The 19792-nt window shown below is 42.3% G+C and overlaps 1 protein-coding gene across 4 annotated transcripts in view; it reads right to left on the bottom strand.

Moving 5' to 3' along the window:
* The window catches only part of LOC121535164 (cyclin-Y), a 46494-nt gene extending 32998 nt beyond the window's left edge, over positions 1-13496 (bottom strand). For all 4 annotated transcript variants that reach the window (XM_041841944.2, XM_041841947.2, XM_041841945.2 and 1 more), the window contains exon 1: positions 12997-13496. In XM_041841944.2, the coding sequence (XP_041697878.1) occupies positions 12997-13150 (154 nt within the window). In that variant the 5' untranslated portion in view covers positions 13151-13496. The remainder of the gene's footprint in view (positions 1-12996) is intronic.
* Positions 13497-19792: the final 6296 nt, after the last annotated feature.

Here is a 19792-nt window from a genome sequence, read left to right as displayed (position 1 = left end):
GACAGAAAAGTAGAGACGCGGAGAAAAGGAATAGTGAGTGATGGAAGAGGAGAAAAAATAGAAATGAGGAGAAATGGAGTTCAAAGTGGTGGAAAAGAACAGAGAGCTTGATCCAGTATAAGGAACAGGGGGTAGGCAGACTGTACCATTACAGCTTCACATCAGTCTAAATGTAACTTGTATATCTCAATAGGCCTGACGCACACATAGCTTGTGATGTGGTCTGAGACAAGGTAGACGCATCACAAGACATTTTCCTCAAGGCATGAGCAGTAAGCACCATCTTATATCTGACAATTAAACTGTATTTGAGATAGGCAGTGATGTACATGTACAGTGCCTTCAGAAAGTATTCACACTCCTTGACTTTGTCCACATTTTGTTGTGTTACAGCCCAGATTTAAAATGGATTAAATTGAGAATGTGTCACTAGCCTATACACAATACCCCATAATGTCAAAGTGGAATTTTGTTTTAAGAAGTTTATAAATTAATAAATGAAAAGCTGAAATGTCTTGAGTCAATAAGTATTCAACCCCTTTGTAATGGCAAGCCTAAATAAGTTCAGGAGTAAGCATTTGCTTAACAAGTCTCATAATAAGTTGCATGGAGTCACTGTGTGCAATAACAGTGTTTAACATGATTTGTGAACGACTACCTCATCGCTGTACCCCACATACAATTAATTACCTATAGGGTTCCTCAGTCGAGCAGTGAATTTCAAACAGGTTCAACCACAAAGATCCAGGGAGGTTTTCCAATGCCTCGCAAAGAAGGGCACCTAATGGGCTCCCAAGTGGCGCAGCGGTCTAAGGCACTGCATCTCAGTGCTTGAGGCATCACTACAGACCCCCTGGTTCGATTCCAGGCTGTATCACAACCGGCCGTGATTGGGAGTCCCATAGGGTGACGCACAATTGGCCCAGCGTCGTCTGTAGGCAGTCATTGTAAATAAGAATTTGTTCTTAACTGACTTGCCTAGTTAAATAAAGGTAAAAATAAAATGGTAGATGGGTAATTCAATATCCCTTTGAGCATGATGAAGTTATTAATTACACTTTGGATGGTGTATCAATACACCCAGTCACTACAAAGATAGAAGGCATCCTTCCTAACTCAGTTGCCGGAGAGGAAGGAAACCGCTCAGGGATTTCACCATGAGGCCAATGGTGACTTCAAAACATTTACAGAGTTTAAATGGCAGTGATAGAAGAAAACTGAAGATGGATTAACAACACTGTAGTTACTCCACAATACTAACTTAAAATGGCAGAGTGAAAAGAAAGAAGCCTGTACAGAACACAAATATTCCAAAACATGGATCCTGTTTGCAACAAGGGACTAAAGTAAAATAGCAAAACATTTGGCAAAGAAATGAACTTTGTCCTGAATACCAAGTGTTTGGGGCAAAGCCAACACAACACATCACCGAGTACCACTCTTCATATTTTCAAGCATAGTGGTGGCTGCATCATGTTATGGGTATGCTTGACATCGGCAAGGACTAGGGAGGGAGGGGGGGGTTTCTATTTAAAAAAATTAACTGAATAGCGCTAAGCACAGGCAAGTTGCTTACCAAGACGACATTGAATGTTCCCAAGTGGCCTACTTAGTTTTAAATTGGCTTGAAAAGCTATGGCAAGACATGAAAATGGCTGTATAGCAATGATCAACAACCAACTTGACAGAGCTTGAAGAATTTAAAAAATATTGTACAATCCAGGTGTGCAAACTCTTAGAGACTTACCCAGAAAGACTCACAGCTGTAAATCGCTGCCAAAAGGTGATTCTAACATGTATTGACTCAGGGGTGTGAATACTTATGTAAATGAGATTTTTAATTAAAGAAATTTGCAACCATTTCTAAAAACATGTTTTCACTTTGTCATTATGGGGTATTGTGTGTAGATGGGTAAGACATTATATATATACATACACATACATACATACATACTGAACAAAAATATAAAACGCAACATGTAAAGTGTTTCATGAGCTGAAAGATCCCATAAATGTTCCATACACACAAAAAGCTTATTCAAATCAAATGTATGTCACATGCGCCAAATACACACTAAAATGTGCAGTGTTGTTACAACACAATGCAACAGATGTCTCAAGTTTGGGAGCCTGCAATTGGCAAGCTGACTGCAGGAACGCCCACCAGAGCTGTTGCCAGATAATTGAATGTAAATGTCTCTACCATAAGCCACCAACGTAATTTTAGAAAATTTGGCAATACGTCCAACCGGCCTCACAACCGCAGACCACGTGTAACCACGCCAGCCCAGGACATCCACATCCGGCTTCTTCACTTGCGGGATCGTCTGAGACCAGCCACCCGGACAGCTGATTAAACTGTGGGTTTGCACAACTGAATAATTTCTGCACAAACTGTCAGAAAAAGTCTCAGGGAAGCTCATCTGCATGCTCATCGTCCTCACCAGGGTCTTGACCGGACTGTAGTTCGGCGTCGTAACTGACTTCAGTGGGCATATGCTCACCTTTGATGGCCACTGACATGCTGGAGAAGTGTGCTCTTCACGGATGAATCCTGGTTTCAAACTGTACCGGGCAGATGGTAGACAGTGTGTATGCATTGTGTGGGTGAGCGGTTTGCTGATGTCAACTTTGTGAACAGTGTGCCCCATGGTGGCAGTGGAGTTATGGTATGGGCAGGCATATGCTACGGACAACGAACACAATTTAATTTTATCGATGGCAATTTGAGATACTGTGATGAGATCCTGAGGCCCATTGTAGTGCCATTCGTCCGCCGCCATCACCTCATGTTTCAGCATGATAATGCACAGCCCCATGTCGGAAGGATCTGTACACAATTCCTGGAAGCTGAAAATGTCCCAGTTCTTCCATGGCCTGCATCCTCACCAGACATGTCACCCATTGAACATGTTCGGGATGCACTGGATCGACGTGTACGTCAGTGTGTTCCAGTTCCCGCCAATATCCAGCAATTTCTGGACTGGTTTTCTGATCCATGCCCCTACCTTTTTTTTAAAGGTATCTGTAACCAACAGATGAATAGCTGTATTCCCAGTCATGTAAAATCCATAGATTAGGGCCTATTGAATTTATTTAAATGGATGATTTCCTTATATGAACTGTAACTCTGTCAAATCTTTGAAATTGTTGCGTTCATATTTTTTTTTCCAGTGTAATTCGTTTACTTCAGGCTGTAACAACAAAATGTGGAATAAGTCAAAAGGGTATGAATACTTTCTGAAGGAACTGTACATCGGTGAGCCAACAGGAGAATACAGACCCTTGAGGAAAACGTTGTTAGTTCTAATTAATGCTGCATCTTACTTCCAGTTGACTTCTGACTAATGCACATGCTACTCACGTGGGGGGAGAGAATAATATGGCAATCAACTAGTGCAGATTCATAATAACCTCTACTTTAGAGCGACAGTTTCTGACCATATAGTCAATGCAGTGATCCTTCTGCACCAAATAATGTGCCATGAATGGTATCTAGCCACTACGTTCACAAATACAAAAGGAGAGGACTTGAGCTATAGAACACACACAGAAGGCTACAGAAGGTTTTTTCCCCCCATTCAAGATGATATTACTCATCCTCCTTTACATCTATGTAATGAGCACCCAGCATGTTTGGTCAGTGAGTCTCAGAGAGACTTCCTGCATCCATAAACTAAAATAAGAGCATCAGCTGATGATGCCTGGCACCCTGGTCTGCAGAATGAACAATCTTAAGGTAAGATTCAGGAACACAGTAAGCTTTGTGTGAGAGACATCATGCTCTCTCTCTCCTAATTTTAACCAGAGAGACAAATGTAATTTGGTCAAGGATGTTACCTGGAATATAGGACACAGACTCTTTGGTATTCAACACTTTGTATTCTTCTTTACTCAGGTAATGAAGAGTTTCTCAGTTTGGTACCTGTGATAGCTAAGCCCTTTCCCCTCTGAGGCAGCTTAGCAAGTTACTGACTCTCACCACCATTCTCCACAGAACATGTTCTTGTGTCCCAAATGGCACCCTATTCCCTTTATAGTCCACTACTTTTGACCAATGTCCACATGGCTCTGGTCAAAAGTAGAGCGCTATATAAGGAATAGGGCTCTTGTCAAAGGTAGTGCACTATAAAACAGGGCTGGGAATTGCCAGTGACCTCACAATACGCTATTATCACAATACTTTGGTGCCGTTACGACATGTATCGTGATTCTCACGATTCGATACTGTGATTTTATTTGCGATTCGATGTTCCAAACATATTCCTCACCATGTCTGCTGCAGAGGGACAAGAGAAAACCAGTTTTGATCAGCCATGAAAATAAGAAAATCACACACAAAAAATGTATGCTGAAAACAAAATTGGCTGCAATATGATGCAATATGCAGAAATCGCGCCATCATTTCTAAAGTTCTAATAGTTAGACTAATTTCAGTTTGTGACAAAACAAGAAATGTATAGTGTAGAGAATCATTGTACCATATTGACCACTGTGAAATATATTTTCAATAACCTAAAAAATATTGGATTTTCAGCTGGTGTACAAAAACGAAAGTAAGACACAAAAATGAAACTTAAAAAAAAATAAAATAATATGCCATTTAGCAGACGCTTTTATCCAAAGCGACTTACAGTCGTGCGTGCATACATTTTTGTGTATGGGTGGTCCCGGGGATCGAACCCACTACCTTGGCGTTACAAGCGCCGTGCTCTACCAGCTGAGCTACAGAGGACCACAACTTAAGAACTGGATGCATAGAAATGGCGCACATAGAACAGATCTACAGCTTCTTAGACTTGCTTTCAATGAGAACGACTTATCTATAACCATCATATCTATGTGAATTTGGTCGGTCGCCCAAAAAGTTACAATGCAGCTTTAAAAAGATGGAGAACAAGCTATGAATTAAAAATACTGGAGTTTTGGTGCAGGTACAGCCAAAGTGCAAAAATAGTGATATTGTCAAAACAATATACAGTGCCTTCAAAAAGTATTCATACCCCTTGACTTATTCCACATTTTGTAGTGTTACAGCCTGAATTCAAAATGGATTAAACATTTCTCACCCATCTGTGTGGTTTTTAAATTTATGAACACTAAACAAAAATTTTAAACAACAATTTCAAAGATTTTACTGAGTTACAGTTCATATAAGGAAATTAGTAAATGTAAATAAATTCATTAGGCCCTAATCTATGGATTTCACATGACTGGGAATAGATACCTTAAAAAACAAATAAGTAGGGGGGTGGATCAGAAAACCAGTGTCATGACTCTCTCCTTGGTGAGGATCAAAGGTGCCAGATCAGCTTGGCAAATGGCTGACAGATAGCCAGACCCCCCCTCCCACAAGAGAGGAGAAGGGGTTAGTTGGGCCAATTTTATGACTTAACAGCCGGTCATAAATAGTTTGCAGAAAATGACTTATTTTGGTCTCTAGTATGGGAAGAAAGAAATCTTTGTTACAGAGAGAGTCTTGCCGCCTAAAAATTCTAACATCAAAAGATTGGACATTGGAACATTGTTGTTGAGATTCAAATGTTTAGAATGGTCGGTGGGGATCTAAAGAATAATCATGTCATATTGTTTATTGTTTCGTGATGTCATTAAGGATGGTATTACTAAATAACTGTATACATTTCAGTTAACAGGTTTGCATCTAAATGTTGTATAAAATATATGATTAAGTATGAGAATACGTTTGTGAAGATAGCAATGTGATTTTAGCCTTCTAAATGAGATAGTTTTTCATAGAAACTTTTGCCAGTCAGTAACCATGCCCAAGTGAGCACAGAACACCCCTTTTTACCCGAGAATAAAAAGCTTTGGGAACTAAATTTACATTAAGACCAGGAAGCGTGGAGAGTGGCAACTGCATGTTTGGAACGGTTAGAACTTTGAATGAGAAAGACCAGCCGATGTGAAGCATGAGCTCACGTTACAAATGGTTGAACCTCTACAGACCAGGAAGCGTGGAACGGTGGCTACACGGCTTTAAATGGTTAGACCAGAAAACCTGAGGCGGTAGTCCACAATTTTTGAAATGGTGAGAAAGTTGCTACACGAGAAGACCACACACTAGACCTTATCATATCAGTCTGCAGCTGTACATGTAAAGTGTCTCGAACTTTCACTAAAGACACGAGTTGGGAAGGACAATCCCATCTCAGACAACTGTTGGTACATCTGAACTATCTATTCTAACGAACACTCCATTCAAAGATAAGGACACTCAAACCCTTTGAGAAAGTGGTTCAACAGAGAGATGACGATCAAGGACAGCTAAGCGTAAATATATACATTGCATTTCTTATCCGAATGAGCGGTGGTTAGGGTGCTAAGTATTATGATTACTGTGAGCGTTGTTTCCAAATGTAACAACGATAGTTTGAATCTCTGTCTCTCCCTTTCACTCTCTTTCTACTGCTATTGTTAGTCCAGTCCACTAGGGACCTGTTTTCATTGTATTACGTTAGTAATCAATAACCTATACTGTGTGTGTGTGTGTGTGTGTGTGTGTATGTATTCTGTGTTATTATTTAGTTAGTTAGTAAATAAATAATTAAGCCAATTTGTGTATTGCTGATTCATCAATAAGGTTAGGGTTCAGCAAACCACCTGCCCACACGACGCCATACATGCTGTCTGCCATCTTCACGGTACAGTTGAAACCGGGATTCATCTGTGAAGAACACACTTCTTCAGCAGGCCAGTGGCCATCGAAGGTGTGCGTTTGCCCACTAAAGTTGATTACGACGCCAAACTGCAGTCATTTCAAAACCCAGTTTCATTAACTATCCCATTTAAAGTAAAGAGAGGCTGACTTCCAACAGTCTGAAGCCATATGGCCTCTCTAGAAATCATTATCTCTTAACCTTATTTTACTGGCATGCACATCTATTGATGATGGCAAACATTATAGCCTCAGTTCTCTTATCACAGTCATTAAACTCTAACTGTTTTAAAGTCACCATTGGTTAAAAAAATAAACATAATTCCACTTTGACATTATGGGGTATTGTGTGTAGGTAGGCCAGTGACAAAAAAATCTCAATTTAATCCATTTTAAATTCAGGCTGTAACACAAAAAAAATGTGGTAAAAGTCAAGGGGTGCCTTTCTGAAGGTACTGCATCGTCAGAGATAATATCTCCACCCAGGAGCCATCTCTGCCCAAAGTAAGCCCTGCTCTAAAATTTCTTCAAAAGCAGCCTGGCATGTCCGACCTGAAGTCTACTGAGTATCACCCAAGAGATCAGTACATATGTGGATAGCATGAGGCTTGATGTAATGCCATGATGATCTCTGCTTAAAAACACAGAACACAAGATGGAGAGAGTCACTTTAGGACAGGGCCACAAAGCCCTAAATGAGTTGTGACATAACATAATCCAGGCTGGCTGGCTGGGGCAGACTTAGGCTTCTCAATCAAACAGAACACTTTAAATAAACTACAACTTTTAAGGCTTAATGAAGCCTTCTTAAACCATTTATTCTGCTTATATACAGTGCATTTGGAAAGTATTCAGACCACTTGACTTTATCCACATTTAGTTACGTTACAGCCTTATTCTAAAATAGATTAAATTGTTTCCCCCCCCCTCAATCTACACACAGGAACCCATAGACAAAGCGAAAACAGGTTTAGAAATAATGTTTGCAAATGTATTTAAATATTATTTTTTTACATAAGTATTCAGACGCTTTGCTATGAGACTCAAAATTGAGCTCCGGTGCATCCTGTTTCCATTGATCATCCTCGAGATGTTTCTACAACTTGAATGGACATGATTTGGAAAGGTACACACCTGTCTATGTAAGGTCTGACAATTGACAGTGCATGTCAGAGCAAAAACCAAGCCATGAGGTAAGAAGGAATTGTCCGTAAAGCTCCGAAACAGGATTGTGTCGAGGCACAGATCTGGGGAAGGGTACCAAAACATTTCTGCAGCATTGAAGGTCTCCAAAAACACAGTGGCCTCCATCATTCTTAAATGGAAGAAGTTTAGAACCACCAAGACTCTTCCTAGAGCTGGCCACCCGGCCAAACTGAGCAATCGGGGAAGAAGGGCCATGATCAGGGAGGTGACCAAGAACCCGATGGTCACTGACAGAGCTCCAGAGTTCCTCTGTGGAGATGGGAGAACCTTCCAGAAGGACAACCATCTCTGCAGCACTCCACCAACCAGGCCTTTATGGTAGAGTGGCCAGATGGAAGCCACTCCACAGTAAAAGGCACATGACAGCCTGCTTGGAGTTTGCCAAAAGGCACCTAAAGACTCTCAGACCATGAGAAACAAGATTTAGTCTGCTGCAACCAAGATTGAACTCTTTGGCCTGAATGCCAAGCTTCACGTCTGGAGTAAACTTGGCACCATCCCTACGGTGAAGCATGGTGGTGGCAGCATCATGCTGTGGGGATGTTTTTCAGCGGCAGGGACTGGGAGACTAGTCAGGATTGAGGGAAAGATGAACGGAGCAAAGTACAGAGAGATCCTTGATGAAAACCTGCTCCAGAGCGCTCAGGACCTCAGACTGGGCTGATGGTTCACCTTCCTACAGGACAACGACACTAAGCACACAGCCAAGACAACGCAGGAGTGGCTTCGGGACAAGTCTCTGAATGTCCTTGAGTGGCCCAGCCAGAGCCCAGACTTGAACCCGATCGAACATCTCTGGAGAAACCTGAAAATAGCTGTGCAGCGACGCTCCCCATCCAACCTGACAGAGCTTGAGAGGATATGCAGAGAAGAATGGGAGAAACTCCCCAAATACAGGTGTGCCAAGCTTGAGGCGTCATACCCAAGAAGACTCAAGGCTGTAATCGCTGCCAAAGGTGCTTCAACAAAGTACTGAGGGGCCTCCCGAGTGGCGCAGTGGTCTAAGGCACTGCATCGCAGTGCTAGCTGTGCCACTAGAGATCCTGGTTCAAGTCCAGGCTCTGTCGCAGCTGGCCGCGGACGGGAGACCCATGGGTGCACAATTGGCCCAGCGTCGTCCAGGGTAGGGGAGGGTTTGGCCGGCAGGGATGTTCTTGTCCCATCGCGCACTAGCGACTCCTGTGGCGGGCCGGGCGCAGTGCACGCTGACTCGGTCGCCAGGTGTGTGGTGTTTCCGCCGACACATTGGTGCGGCTGGCTTCCGGGTTAAGCGGGCACTGTGTCATGAAGCAGTGCGGCTCGGTTGGGTTGTGTTTCGGAGGACGCACGACTCTCGACCTTCGCCTCTCCCGTGTCCGTACGGGAGTTGCAGCGAAGGGACAATTGGATACCACGAAAAAGGGGGTAAAAATACTGAAAAAGATAAGGAAAAAAAGTACTGAGTAAAGGGTCTGAACACTAAAGTAAATGTGATATTTCAGTTATTTTTTATACATTTGCAAACAATTCTAAAAACCTGTTTATGCTTTGTCATTATGGGGTATTTTGTATAGATTGAGAAGGGGAAAAAAACGATTTAATCCATTTTAAAATAAGGCTGTAAGATGACAAAATCAGTCAAGGGGTACGTTCCGAATGCACTGCAGATGGTTCTAAAGTTGTAGTTTGTTTACTGTGACTCAGAACTATTTTGACAAGAGTATCATAATGGTGATAGACTTAGTCCATGAGAGGAGTGTTAAGCTTAGCAGTCCATCCCTTCTTAGGAGAATAACCTCTTTTTAGTTCTCATAAGAATCCCCATAGAGGCCTCAGTGTGTCTCTCAGCAGTGATTTGTCCCCCTGGGCATTACCTACAGTGCCTTGCAAAAGTATTAAATACCCTTGGTGTTTTTCCTATTTTGTTGCATTACAACCTGTAATTTAAATGGATTTTTATTTGGATTTCATGTAATGGACATACACAAAATAGTCCAAATTGGTGAAGTGAAATGAAAGAAATAACTTATTAAAAAAAATTAATAACAGAAAAGTGGTGCGTGCATATGTATTCACCCCATTTGCTATGAAGACCCTAAATAAGATATGGTGCAACCAATTACCTTCAGAAGTCACATAATTAGTTAAAGTCCACCTGTGTGCAATCTAAGTGTCACATGATCTGTCACATGTCCTCATTATATATACACACCGGTTCTGAAAGGCCCAAGAGTCTGCAACACCACTAAGCAAGGGGCACCACCGAGCAAGCGGCACTATGAAGACCAAGGAGCTCTCCAAACAGGTCAGGGACAAAGTTGTGGAGAAGTACAGATCAGGGTTGGGTTATAAACAAAATATCAGAAACTTTGAACATCCCGCAGAGCACCATTAAATCCATTATTAAAAAATTGAAAGAATATGGCACCACAACAAACCTGCCAAGAGAGGGCCACCCACCAAAACTCACAGACCAGGCAAGGAGGGCATTAATCAGAGAGGCAACAAAGAGACCAAAGATAACCCTGAAGGAGCTTCAAAGCTCCACAGCGGAGATCGGAGTATCTGTCTATAGGACCACTTTAAGCCGTACACTCCACAGAGCTGGTCTTTATGGAAGAGTGGCCAGAAAACTGCTTAAAGAAAAAAAATAAGCAAACACGTTTGGTGTTCGCCAAAAGGCATGTGGGAGACTCCCCAAACATATGGAAGAAGGTACTCTGGTCAGATGAGACTAAAATTGAGCTTTTTGGCCATCAAGGAAAACGCTATGTCTGGCGCAAATCCAACACCTCTCATCACCCCGAGAACACCATCCCCACAGTGAAGCATGGTGGTGGCAGCATCATGCTGTGGGGATGTTCTACCATCGGCAGGGACTGGGAAACTGGTCAGAATTGAAGGATGGCGCTAAATACAGGGAAATTCTTGAGGGAAACCTGTTTCAGTCTTCCAGAGATTGGAGACTGGGACGGAGGTTCACCTTCCAGCAGGACAATGACCCTAAGTATACTGCTAAAGCAACACTTGAGTGGTTTAAGGGGAAACATTTCAATGTCTTGGAATGGCCTAGTCAAAACCCAGACCTCAATCCAATTGAGAATCTGTGGTATGACTTAAAGATTGCTGTACACCAGCGGAACCCATCCAACTTGAAGGAGCTGAAGCAGTTTTGCCTTCTAGCCACTGGGATTTTTGCCCATTATTGATGTGCCAAGCTTATAGAGACATACCCCAAGAGACTTGCAGCTGTAATTGCTGCAAAAGGTGGCTCTACAAGGTATTGACTTTGGGGGGGGTGAATAGTTATGCACGCTCAAGTTCTGTTTTTTTGTCTTATTTCTTGTTTGTTTCACAATAAAACATATTTTGCATCTTCAGAGGGGTAGGCATGTTGTGTAAATCAAATGATACAAACCCCCCCAAAATCCATTTTAATTCCAGGTTGTAAGGCAACAAAATAGGAAAAATGCGAAGGAGGGTGAATACTTTCGCAAGCCACTGTATCTGCCTCTACAGGCATCAGCTGCTGCTGTGGTAGGACAGCGACAGACAGCCCCCTGATAAGTCTTCTGTTCAGCAGGCCATCTCCATACTGTCTGTGACCTCACTCACATCCTGTGTCCCAAATGGATCCATATTCCATACAGTGCACTATTTTTTGACCAGGGCCCTATGGCTGGCATTTGAACGACACCCAACACTTCCATCTACACGCTCCTTTCCAATCATTCTTTAAGCTCTCTCACTTTCTCTTTTTCCTCCCCATACATACTTGTAGGAGAGATATGCTCCAGTCTTCCAGCTAAATCTCAAAAGCAGAGGGGTTATTGGTAGTGTTTCTAGGGACATGCAAGGCAGCCTGAGAAAAACATGCTGGGCGTATTGAACCCACACTACCAGATTAGCCTGTCCCACTCCAGCACTCAGAAGTAACTTGGATCAAGGAGTGCCAAGGCAGAATGAGACACTGAGCCTGTACTGTCCAGACAGTCACAGCCTCTATCCGCCACTGTAGATTCTAGTGGCTTGGACATACCCAGTGTTTGAATTAGGCTGGTACACACTGGTACCAGCACCTCATAGAATATTGGCTTTAAAATATTGTGGCATAATGTCACCTAAATATATACAGTACCGGGCACCCAAAATGAGTACCAGACCCCATTTCAGTCGACAGACATACCCATAAGAAATACTGATGATAAGAAATGGGAAAAACACCAAAAGCGGTTTATGTAAAATGTACAGACTTTGCCGATCATGGATATTCAGACATGTATGTTGCAGAGAATTGCATCTCTATATGAGTCGGTTCAGCTTGAATAGGCTATACCCATTTAGTAGACACTTTCAGAGTGAATGCATCAATTGTAATGCATATTAGCATGCGTGTCAATAGAGTGCTATACCATGCCACCATTGGTGTGTCTTTCATGCTTAAATTGAAAACAAAGAGAAGCACAAAGGAGTCTTTCTTTATGGAGAGGATGCCTTCTGCTCTGCTGCACCATGGTGGCGTCCCAAATAGCACACTATTCCCTATATATTGCACTACTTTTGACCAGGGCCAATAGGGCTCTGGTTAAAAGTAATGCTCTTTATTGGGAATAGGGTGCTTTTTGGGGCACAATCCCATATTTCAACATGTCACATGGGACTGAGAGGCAGACTGGATTCCCATGTTGCCTGCCCCCATGTACAGTAATACATGTAATAACAACAGTACACATTCAGATAAACAGGCCTATTAGAAGCATTACAAGTAAATCACACAAATCCACTGCCAGGGAGGGAGGACAGAAACCCTAGCTAAGTGGAATATGCTTAGTAATGATTTCTGCAGGGCACTTGGAAAGAGTCTCAAAGGGAATAAAGAATACTTAAAACAAATCCAATGTAGGCCCATAATAGTTAAGAGCAAATACAGCAATCATTACAATGTTGCTGAAATGTTATAGCTATAGGCTACTTGGCAAACCAATGCAATAAAACATTCAGTGTGAACTTCAAAATCGTTAAGTCATGTTATTTATGAAAACCCTGACCACCATCACACGAGAACATTTAACTTTAGGTTAATATGCTTATACATTAGACTATTATTAAGATATGGGCTGGCTAAAATACTTTACCGTCGACATTCTCTCGGTCGCTGATATGCTGCAGGTTGCAGCCCGTCTCCTCCCTACTCAACTCCGGCTCCGGGTTGTGAGACTCCAGCCTCGAATGGGCATTTCTCTGGAGTTTCGGGCTCGAAGACACACAGCAAGAGCTCGTGCTTCCCATCTTTTCAATCCGTTACAATATTGCTACTTATTCGAAGAAGGATTTTAGTCGGTTCAAATTGATACTGAAGAGAGGAGGAGGATCAGAGCACCAAGGGTGGAACCGCCGCTGCGACCAGTACGTAAATACACTGTCATTGACAAATCCTCGCACAGTCAACGAGATAATGAATAGACAGAACATCTGCTGACACAGCAGAGAATAAGGACAGATGTTACACTGTACAGTGTTGCAGCCAGCCCACCTTCCTCCTAGTTTCCACAGTCTGCCAAAAACCACGCATTAACTACGCTATTGACTGCTATTTAAATCAGACGTGCCTGGGGTGTAATCATTAGTCCAAACAGTTGCAAAACAATTTGCAACAGAATCGGCATAATAAACGTTTTGCCAGGGGCGTATTCATTACGCAGATTCTGTTGCAAAACGTTTCTTAAACGGAAGCAAACGAAACGAAATGGGGTGGTACCTACCCGAATCTGTCCAATAGAAACCCTCGTTTTTCTCTGTGTGCTTCCATTTATTTGTTAAACGGTAAACGGTTTCCGTAATGAATACGCCCCATATACGCCCCTTGATGTGGCGGAGACGTCGTCGTTATTACAGAGGGGAAGAAGCGAAGCGAGAGGTTTTACTTCTCCCAAAATCTCCACGAAAATAAGCCCATGAAGTGAGGTCAATGAGAGAGCGTAGCGTTTGGTAAACAAAACATTTGAATTGCTAATTTGCTTCTTGAGGCTTATTTGATCTAATATAATTTTTATATAAGTGCATTTCGGCAACTTTGGGAAAAAATACTTTATATTGGAGTTGTGCCTGATTTTATAGAGATGAACTTGCCTAGTTAAAGGTTAAATAAAAAAAGTGTTTTACATTTTTTTTTATAGAGATAGAGGACTCATAATGGCTAAAACCTGTTTTAGCATGGATATTGCCATTGAGGGCTTCCACCATTTTAAAGTAGTCAACTGGGTAGGGATTCATATGAGTTGGGGGCAATCAGCTAACGAAGAAGAATAAAATGGACTACTTTAAAATGGAGATAGCCTCAATGGTGCTGCCCAGGCTGTCACAGATACAAATCTGAGTCCTATATCTATCTCTATGGCCTCTAATTCACACACGTATCTGCCCTCTCATTGGCTACAATGGTCCCAGATGATCTTGGCTCCTCCTTCCTGCATTTCATCTTTGAGGACATGTATTTTCATTGTTAGAATGGTCACTTGACTATCTTGTCAATATAATAAACAATCTTTGTTTTTTATCAGTTGTAACAGAAATGTAAATGAACTCTACTATGGCACATATGATCGTGTAAAATGGTTGCTGCTGCTGTCACAATGACAGAGGCAACAGAGTTGTAGCTTGAAAAGGTTCCGGATCAAGTTGGTGGTTGAAAAATGTATGCACTCACTAACTGTAAGTCGCTCTGGATAAGAGCGTCTGCTAAATGACTAAAATGTAAAAATGTGGTTACAAATTAGCTCAGCATGAGAGAGAGAGAGAGTGTGTGTGTACAGTGGTGTAATGAGTTCAGACAGGCACAGTTATCAAGATCAATGTGACATGGTTAGAAATTCTCCTGAGTGGCGCAGTGGTCTAAGGCACTGCATCGCAGTGCTAGCTGTGCCACTAGAGATCCTGGTTCAAATCCAGGCTCTGTTGTAGCCGGCCGCGACCGGGAGACCCATGGGGCGGCGCACAATTGGTCCAGGGTGGGGGAGGGCATGGCCGTCAGGGATGTAGCTCAGTTGGTAGAGCATGGCGTTTGCAACGCCAGGGTTGTGGGTATGATTATTATTATTTTTAAATAATGTATGCACTCACTAACTGTAAGTCGCTCTGGATAAGAGCGTCTGCTAAATGACTAAAATGTAAATGTAGAAATGGCTTTGACTGTGCAATGGGCTCTAGAGAGAGCAAGAGACTGTGACGAATGGGATCTGTCTGACTGTAAGCCACAGAACACACACCTATGGTGCTTTTCCATCTAGACTTACCCCCACACCAGGGTGTCACCAGTGTTTCATGTTAATGTAAGCTAGTGTTATTGTGTTTCCATTAGGAGTGTAACACTAAAGACTTGTGGCAAGCAGAATCAACAACCTTTGCATCATTCAAGACTGTTGCTTTGTGAGGTGTTAAAGTTCACAGTTAGCCATTGTTATGTAAATGCAGGCGTAAAAGTACCCAGGGTCTTGGCAAGTCAGAGCAGGTCCGCCGGAGCCATGGCACAGTGAGACACGGGTAGATGGAAACAGAAAAGTCTTAGCCTTTTGGGTAAAACACTAGGGTAAATCTTCAGTGGAAATGAACCACTAGCCTACTGTAAGAGGCCTGCTGCCAGGCTGGAGGCCACCAATTTGTAAGTCGCTCTGGATAAGAGCGTCTGCTAAATGACTTAAATGTAAATGTAAATCTTAACTGTTAATGCCAGACAGACAGACAGACAGAGATGTTCACATCATTCCAAACAAAGACATGACAGATAACATTCTCACAAAGGTTTACAGATTCCTGGGGTGAATTGGGGGTGCTTTGAAAAGATCAGATGAGGCTTTATAATAATAATATGCCATTTAGCAGACACTTTTATCCAAAGCGACTTACAGTCATGTGTGCATACATTTTTGTATGGGTGGTCCCGGGGATCGAACCCACTACCCTGGCGTTACAAGCGCCATGCTCTACCAGTTGAGCTACAGAGGACCATATATGTCACATATACTTTAGAATACAATAGCAGGAGTACGGAGACTAAACATGAAGCAAACACCCATGAGGACAACAGTCCGGAGTGGAACGGTGAGGTGAGCATTGGTGCCACAGAAAACTGTCTGGTAGATCACAAGCGTACTGGTAGTAATTAAAGCTCAGGAACACGCACAGATAAACTATTAGACAAAAGTAACTTTAAACAATTAATTAAAAAGTTTGAACATGATAGAGAAGTGCAGGTGTTCACTCCTCATGTACAGACAGAATGCTATTCTAGATGCAAACAAATACAATATCTGTTTTCAATGGTGACATACTGTAGCTCAACCAAAGATGTTTGATATTGTTATGTACGTTATAGAGCTCTTTTTACGGCCCTCTCACTCTCTCTCCCTCTACCGTACCTGCTGTCTTGACCTCTGAATACTTGGCTATGAAAAGCCAACTGACATTTACTCCTGAGGTGCTGACCTGTTGCACCCTCTACAACCACTGTGATTATTATTTGACCCTGCTGGTCATCTATGAACATCTTGAAGAACGATCTGGCCTTAATGGCCATGTACTCTTATAATCTCCACCCGGCACAGCCAGAAGAGCCTGGTTCCACTCTAGGTTTCTTCCTAGGTTCCTGCCTTCTAGGGAGTTTTTCCTAGCCACCGTGCTTCTACATCTGCATTGCTTGCTGTTTGGGGTTTTAGGCTTGGTTTCCATATAAGCACCTTGTGACATCTGCAGATGTAAAAAGTGCTTTATAAATACATTTGATTTGATTAGATTTTGGCTCAACTAAATACGTTTAGATTTCTAATGTAGCTTCTGTCCACAAGATGTCAGTGTTCATTAACTATTAGTGAAGGGAGAGGCTTCAGGATTAGACCAGTGTATTACTACATTACTGACCGCTTGATGGCGCCTTGTCCTGAGGTGGAAATTCAACAATGTGCTGAGTAAAGGGTCTGAATACTTATGTAAATGTGATACCAGTTTTTTATTTTTAATACATTTCTAAAAATGTCTAGAAACCAGTTTTTGCTTTGTCATTATGAGGTATTGTGTGTAGTCTAGAAACCAGTTTTTGCTTTGTCATTATGAGGTATTGTGTGTAGATTGATGAGGGGGAAAAAACTATTTCATCCATTTTAGAATAAGGCTGTAACGTAACAAAATGTGGAAAAAGTCAAGGGGTCTGAATACTTTCCGAATGCATTGTATACAAAAGTATGTGGACACCCCTTCAAATTAGTGGATTCAGCTATTTCAGCCACAGCCGTTGCTGACAGGTGTATAAAATCAAGCACACAGCCATGCAATCTCCATAGACAAACATTGGCAGTAGAATGGCCTTACTGAAGAGCTCAGTGACTTTCAACGTGGCACCGTCATAGGATGCCACCTTTCCAACAAGTCAGTACGTCAAATGTATCCCCTGCTAGATCAGCCCTGGTCAACTGTAAGTGCTGTTATTGTGAAGTGGAAACATCTAGGATCAACAACGGTTCAGCCTGGAAGTGGTAGGCCACACAAGCTCACAGAACGGGACCGCCGAGTGCTGAAGCGCGTAAAAATCTGTCCTCGGTTGCAACACTCACTACCGAGTTCCAAACTGCATCTGGAGGCAACGTCAGCACAATAACTGTTTGTCGGGAGCTTCATGAAATGGGTCTCCATGGCCGAGCACCGCACACAAGCCTAAGTTCACCATGCGCAATGCCAAGTGTCGGCTGGAGTGGTGTTAAGCTCGCCACCATTGGACTCTGGAGCAGAGGAAACGTGTTCTCTGGAGTGATGAATCACACTTCACCATCTGGCAGTCCGATGGACGAATCTGGGTTTGGCGGATGCCAGGAAAACGCTACCTGCCCGAATGTATAGTGTCAACTGTAAAGTTTAGTGGAGGAGGAATAATGGTCTGGGGCTGTTTTTCATGGTTCGGGCTAGGCCTCTTAGTTCTAGTGAAGGGAAATCTTAGCACTACAGAATACAATGACATTCTAGACCATTCTGTGCTTCCAACTTTGTGGCAACAGTTTGGGGAAGGCCCTTTCCTGTTCAGGCATGACAATGCCCCCGTGCACAAAGCCAGGGCCATACAGAAATGGTTTGTCGAGATCGTGAAGAACTTGACTGGCCTGCACAGAGCCCTGACCTCAACCCCATCGAACACCTTTGGGATGAATTAGAACACCGACTGCGAGCCAGGCCTAGTCGCCCAACATCAGTGCCCGACCTCGCTAATGTTCTTGTGGCTGAATGGAAGGAAGTTCCCACAGCAATGTTCCAACATCTAGTGGAAAGCATTCCCAGAAGAGTGGAGGCTGTTATAGCAGCCAATGGGGGACCAACTCCATATAAATGCCCATGATTTTGGAATGAGATGTTCGACGAGAAGGTGTCCACATACCTTTGGTCATGTAGTGTATGATAATAATTTGAGTCTCCGATTTACGTTTACTATGTTACGTCTAGTCTTTGAGGCCAGGCTGATTTCATAGGTGAGCCCAAAAGCATTGTGTGGTACAGACTTCAGTCCATATAGTGCAGGACTGCCCAACCATGTTCCTGGAGAGCTACCGTCCTGTAGGTTTTTGCTCCAACCCTAATCTAGTACACCTGATTCATACCTGGGGTTGGAGCAAAAACCTACAGGAGGGTAGCTCTCCAGGAACAGGGTTGGGCAACCCTGGTATAGTGTATAGCTTTCTGACTATGAGGATGACTCACAAATAATTTCACTGTAAATTCATTCTCTGGTATGATCGTTTGGAAACTTTATTCGAAATAGTATATTTTTTACAATTTTCAAACATAGCAGGGATCAATACATGAGCTGAACTGGTTTGAAGAGCTAACCTGTTTGACATACTCTTCAATTCTATCCAAAAACATTTACTGAGATCAATTTTCTTTTTTTATCTTATTTGACATCTCACCTGAATTGTATAACCACTGGCATGACAACATACAAAGGACATATTCATGTAAACGGAAATAAAGTTTATCACAAAATTCAAAGCAAGCGGGAGGCTGCAAAATCACGCAAGCAGAACTGGTGTGAGGAAAGAAACTGAAGCTGCATCATCATCATCATCATCATAGTCAAGTCTGCTCTCGTGGACATTCATTGGCAATACCCTTTAAACAGAGCAGTCATGAACTCTATTGTTAAGTCACAAATGGCACACTATTCCCTATTTAGTGCACCACTTTAGGGCCCATAAGACTCTGGTCAAAAGTAGTGCTCTATAAAGGTAATAGGGCGCCATTTGGGACAAAACCTACCTGTTTAAAGCAAGTAATTCACATAAAATGTTTATAAAAAGACAGTCAAAATACCCAAACATTAGCTTATCAGTACTCTCTGGGTTTTTTTTTTGTAACATGTGGACAGTTCACTGGCACAGCACAGTAATGTTCCAAGACAGACAAAGTGGAGAACGATTGGTGAGCGATTCAGTAAACGGCAAATGTAGCCATTTTGAAAGAGTGGCATAGCAGCAGTCATTTCAACATGGTCTTGGTGAGATAAGATTCCTCAAATGGCTAGAAATATATAATTATTGAATATAAATTCATCCAGGGGCATGTCATGTCATGTTTTTTATATATTTTTTATTGAACTGTGCAGTTTGAAAAGAGCACATCAAGTGAAAGGCTTAGTCACATCCTTGACACTGGGTCTTACACAATAATTCAAGTAACACATTAAAGGCCCAGTGCGGTCAAAAACGTGATATTCCTGTGTTTTATAATTATTTCCAAACTATGAGGTTGGAATAATAATGTGAAATTGTGAAAATGATGATAATGCCCTTTTAGTGTAAGAGCTGTTTGAAAAGACCGCCTGACATTTCAGCCTGTTTTGGTGGGATGCAGTTTTAGCCTGCCTGGTGACATCCCCATGCGGTAAATTTGTTAATA

Source organism: Coregonus clupeaformis, chromosome 21, assembly GCF_020615455.1.
Source record: "Coregonus clupeaformis isolate EN_2021a chromosome 21, ASM2061545v1, whole genome shotgun sequence".
Classification (NCBI taxonomy): domain Eukaryota; kingdom Metazoa; phylum Chordata; class Actinopteri; order Salmoniformes; family Salmonidae; genus Coregonus; species Coregonus clupeaformis.
The sequence above is the reverse complement of the archived record's forward strand: the minus strand, read 5'-3'. Positions and strand labels throughout refer to the sequence as shown.